General features: G+C 29.9%; 1 protein-coding gene across 1 annotated transcript in view; it reads left to right on the forward strand.

The window, feature by feature from the left end:
* Nucleotides 1-3,975, forward strand: part of LOC108670966 (sodium/calcium exchanger 1) — a 21,742-nt gene extending 17,767 nt beyond the window's left edge. The window contains exons 2-3 of the mRNA XM_047881321.1: nt 294-385; nt 3,855-3,975. Of these exons, the coding sequence (XP_047737277.1) occupies nt 294-385; nt 3,855-3,943 (181 nt within the window). The 3' untranslated portion in view covers nt 3,944-3,975. The remainder of the gene's footprint in view (nt 1-293; nt 386-3,854) is intronic.
* The last annotated feature ends 1,582 nt before the right edge of the window (nt 3,976-5,557 follow it).

Below are 5,557 nucleotides of genomic sequence, written 5' to 3' on the forward strand. Positions count from 1 at the left end.
TAGAGCAAACTAGACAAGTCTAGAGCAAACTAGACAAGTCTAGAGCAAACTACACAAGTCTAGAGCAAACTAGACAAGTCTAGAGCAAACTAGACAAATTCAAACTAAACTAACTAATTAGAATGAAATCAGAATCTATTCAAAGTTTGTCTACTAACAGCAGTTTCATATCACCATGTTAAAGCAATATATATATTTACATTTATATAACATTTATATCTAAAAGTTGTTCGGAAATTTGTAATATTTTTAGTTGCGGGAAATCAATCCATATTTTGTTTTAAATTGTGCAGACAATACGTGACCATCCCCATCCTGGAGGAGGACAGCTATGAGAAGAATGTCGTCTTCTACCTGGACATCGGCGAGCCTAAGTCTCTTGGAGGTATGGCGGACACTGGTGGACAATAGGGCGTGGTGGACACTAGTGGACAATGGGGCGGGGGTGGACACTGGTGGACATTAAAGTGGACATTGATGGATAATAGGGCAAAGGTGGACACTGGCGGATAATAGGATGAGGGTGGACACTGGTGGACAATGGGGTGAGGGCAGACACTGGTGGACAATGGGGTGAGGGCGGACACTGGTGGACAATGGGGTGAGGGTGGACACTGGTGGACAATGGGTGATGGTGGATACTTCTGGACAATGGGGCAATGGTGGAGACTGGTGGATAATAGGTCGGGGGTGGACATTGGTGGACAAGAGAGCGAGGGTAGACACTGGTGGACAAAAAGGCGGACATTGATGGACAATAGGGCGGGGTTGGACACTGGTGGACAATAAGGTGGACATTAATGGACAATATGGTGAGGGTGGACACTGGTGGACAATAGTGCAGAAGCGGAAAATAGGGCAGGGGTGGACAATGGTGGATTTTGATGGACACTGATGGACACTTATGGATATTGATGGACAATAGGGTGGCCAATAGGAGCAGGGTTGATTATAATCAACTACCAACATAGGAGAGAACCAAATCAAAATCAATTGCCAATCATACAAAACAATTGTGAAGTTTTTCAGCAATGAATATATGCATTCAATTGAGCGAAAACAAACAAGATAACTGTTAAGCATTGATCAATAGAATTATACAGAAATATTGAAATGCTGAAGGACAATGATTAAATATTATAAATTGATGAAAACTCAGAAAAATATAATGATGGAAATATTAATAGCTTTAGTTAACAATATATGGTGCAAGGTTAAATCATGAAATTTCCTCGAAATATTTTTATTACTGCGCTTCATTTATCTAAATGTGCGCTTAAAGCTTGATAAAATAAAATATGGGATATTTAAGCTATTGAATATGAATACTGAAAGTCATTAAACTTAATCAAAATTCTTTTACTTCGAAAATTGCAATAGAATTATAAAAATTACGTGTAAATTAAAATTTGAAAAATCTATTGATTTGCTGAAACAGCCAGTGTAATTTTTTTTTAATTTCCACTGCCTACAAATAAAAATTCCGGTTATATTTATGCTAATTAAAAAATATTGTTATATTGTTTCAGTGGAAGGATATTTCTTAGTCGGAAAACTGATTTTTATGTAACAATATATTCATATTTAGTATGATATTATTTCAGTCAATGGTTTAATAATGCTAAATTTTCATGCTCCGGGGTCTCCCCTAAAAAAAGAGCCTATGAGTTAAATAAACTAATAATTGGAACGATGTTTAGAACTCCGGCATCTATAATTAGATTTTTTTGTTCAAACTTGATTTTTAATAGGCGGAAAATGCTTAAGCTCGGCAACTTTAATTAATTATTGAAAAATGTTTAAGCTAATTAGCAAAAAAAGTTATTGTAAAACGCTTAAACTAATTAGCGTTAAAAAATTATTGTAAAAGGCTTACGCTAATTAGCGATGAAAAATTATAGTAAATGCTTAAGCTTATTAGCGATAAAAAATTATTGTAAAAGGCTTAAGCTTATAAGCGATAAAAAATTATTGTAAAAGGCTTGAGCTTATTGGCGATAAAAAATTATTGTAAAGTGCTGAAACTAATTAGCAATTAAAAATTATTGTAAAAGGCTTAAGCTAATTAGCAATAAAAAAGTATAGTAATATGCTTAAGCTTATTAGCGATAAAAATTATTGTAAAATGCTGAAGCTAATTAGCGATTAAAAATTATTGTAAAAGGCTTAAGCTTATTAGCGATAAAAAATTATTGTAAAGTGCTGAAGCTAATTAGCGATTAAAAATTATCGTAAAATGCTTAAGCTAATTAGCGTTCCTTAAATATTGAAAATTGCTTAAGCTTAGTAGCTTTATTAATTATTGGAAAATGCTAAAACTAGGTAGTCTTCTTATATTTTTGAACATTGCTTGAGCTCGGTATATTTATTAGTTGTAATAAGACTTAAATTAGTTCATTATTATTTGCATAAGAAATCATTCGCTCAGCTAACTTCATTTCATTATAGAAGTCGAAATAAAAGAAAAAGAAATGACGATAATTTTATTTTAATATGTCAATTCGAAATGCATAGATTTGTGCACTTTTAAAGAACAATATATTTAAGCTTCGTTTATAAATGCAGCAAGTGTCACATTTTCAATAAAATTGCGGTAAAACTTGGTTCATGTTAACAAGAAATCATTTTAATCAATGGTCGTATCTTTTTGAGTAAAATTAGTTATCCAAAAAATTGAAGATATCAACTGAATACATTTGTATTCTTATTCCAGAGAAAATTTATAAATTTAATGGTTAAATTTCGTGGTTATATGGTTTAATGGTTAAATTTTGTCATATCTAAAATACATGCATTTTAGATATGACAATATACCAATGAACAATGTACATTGTACACGCACTCGATCAATACAGCACACAGTTTATGATGCTGCTGCCTCAATGGTATTCAGTTAAAATATTCAATTTTCATAAATATTCAAATATTCATTTCATAGTCCATTGTTTTGAGAAGAACAATATACCTTGAAAAGGTATTCGTAAAATTAATTAATAATTTGCATATTGATTTAGATGATTGAAGATATTGAATCGAACAAATTACTTAATATTCCCGAAGTAGTAAACCTTTTTTGATATATTTGTGAAATAGTTCATCTTGATATTTCTTTTGTCTGCAAACAGGTTTGTTTTATGAAAAAGTATGCGATGGAATTTGATTTTTTCCTTTATTTTGTTCAAAATATCGAAAGGTTTGTGAATAATAAATTAGGTAACTTATTTGTTACTATGTAGTGTCAACCATGTCAAAATTAGAACTAAGGGCACTATAAATCTTTTAATTGGGCAACTAATTAGTCTATTGTTGCTCATCAGAAAGAAGTATATCAATCATATCAAAAATATGGATGATTTTTAATTTTTATATACAATTTTCAATTTTCCCAGTTAAACAGAGCCAAGAATTCCTTTCCTGGTCCTTTTTCATTTCCAAAGTTCCTTCAACTTAAGCTTCTTTCTTATTTTCAAATATTGCACCATGCAAAAATTTTCAAAAATTCAGTCACATCAAATGATTTTATAACTTGCATTCAACAAAATTATTTAATTTATTTTCCCAGTTCCATGAAGCTCAATGCAAAATTTGCTATTCTACGAATGGCTTTATTTTAATACATTTGCAATTTAATTACTGTGAAAATATTGAAAAAAATCAACTACTGAATTTTTTCTTTGAAAAAAAAAATGTTCTGACTATAATGTTCTTTTTTAATGTCCGGTGCCTCGCCAACCGTGCGGTTGTTCTTCTGTTCTACTTCTCCTGTTCTGCTTCATGTTCTTCTGTTCTTATTGATCATCTTTTACGGTAAATGTAAGTGCATTTAAATGCAAAATTCATGTTCTTGCATCCAGAACCTGTAACCCGCCTGCGTGGATGCTTAAGAAACTGGCAGTTAAATGATTACCATTTAAAAAATATTTATACATGTTTTTTTCAATAAAATTCAAATAATAAACGGAATATCTTGTTGAAAATGAGCCGTCGTATCTCAAGTTCTAAAAAGAGAAATTATCAAAAAACTTTTTTTGGACGAAAAAAAAATCACAAATGTACATTGTACACGCTCTATATGATCAGGAAAATGTAAATTTATATGGAACATCGAAGTTAATTAAAAAGAATCAGTGAATAAGTAACTTTTTAAGTAAACATTAATGTTCTTGAATATTCTTTTAGTATATGCGCCAAAATACGATTTGATTCAAACTATTAAATGTATTTAAATGTTATACATAATTGTTGAATATTTAGTAAAGACATTTAATTTTGCAAAGCACCGATCTAATGATAATTAAAGGATAAAATCTCTAATACTTATTTCTGAGTAAATTTGTAATGTAAAAAAGCTCCTCGAATTAAAGTACGTTTTTTCCTGTTTTACATCTAATAGCTCATTAGGTTCCTTACAGCGCAATCAATCTAAATCAAGTCATATTTTCATTTGCTTAACTGCGTTTATAATAATTGAAAAAATATATCTCTAAAGATTTTACTGGATCTATTCGAGTTTTTTAATATTAAAAAACGAAATCTGTTGGTATTTTACGCTGCCACTTTCCCATAGCATTCATTTTTTGTGATTTTGTTTTCAATTTTGAACGTGAAGACAAAATTCCCATTGATTTTTGCTGTAAATTACTTTAAAATTTAGCAGATCATCCTTTGTTGAATACCTGTGTTGGCTGCCGCTGTTGTATCCTTTAAAAATTGTGTAAAACAAATCCTGTTTACTGGGTCATATCAGCACTCGACTCAGTTTTTGTGAAATTAATGTCGGAAATTTTGGCAATCAAATTTCCGAAAAATTTGATTTCCCTGTAAAACTTAACATGGAATTCTGGTATCAAATTTTTTTACATCTTTTATAATATATGCCAGTCGGAACCTGTTTTAAAATTTATATATATTTTAATAAATTTTAGAGCCATATTGTGCTAAGGTTCAGTGAATTTTAATGCTAAGTAGTACTATTAAATAAAATTTAAATGAAAATTTCCACTATTTCAACAAACTTCAACACTATATCGAGCTAAATTTAAAATAAATTTATATCAAAAAAATTTTTTTACAAGTCTCACAAAATTGTAACTTTATTTCACGTTAGAAAAGGTAAAAATCTGATACTAAGGAAACCAGCAATATTTCATAACCGAAAAAACATAATACCCGCCCAAAATTTTTATAAATTAAAAAATGAAAAGAATGATGTTTATTTTGTGGTAAAACTTCGCGTTCAGTGGAATTTCGACGTTTGGTAAATTTAAAGTAAACACTGGAATTTTTTTATTTTAGTTAGAGATTTCCCAAAATGTTTATAAATTAAAAAATGAAAAGAATGATGTTTATTTTGTGGTAAAACTTCGCGTTCAGTGGAATTTTTATTTAATTTTTTAATTTTACTTTTGGTAAATTTAAAGTAAACACTGGAATTTTTTTATTTTAGTTAGAGATTTCATTATAATATTGGCTACGATTACAAATAGTTTCAGCTAGGCATCCTGCTTCTGCATGCTTGTCCGTGCTTAGTAAATATTGTGCAGTGGAAGTCTATAAT

The sequence above is a fragment of the Hyalella azteca genome, unplaced genomic scaffold, assembly GCF_000764305.2.
Source record: "Hyalella azteca isolate HAZT.00-mixed unplaced genomic scaffold, Hazt_2.0.2 contig7630, whole genome shotgun sequence".
Taxonomy (NCBI): Eukaryota; Metazoa; Arthropoda; class Malacostraca; order Amphipoda; family Hyalellidae; genus Hyalella; species Hyalella azteca.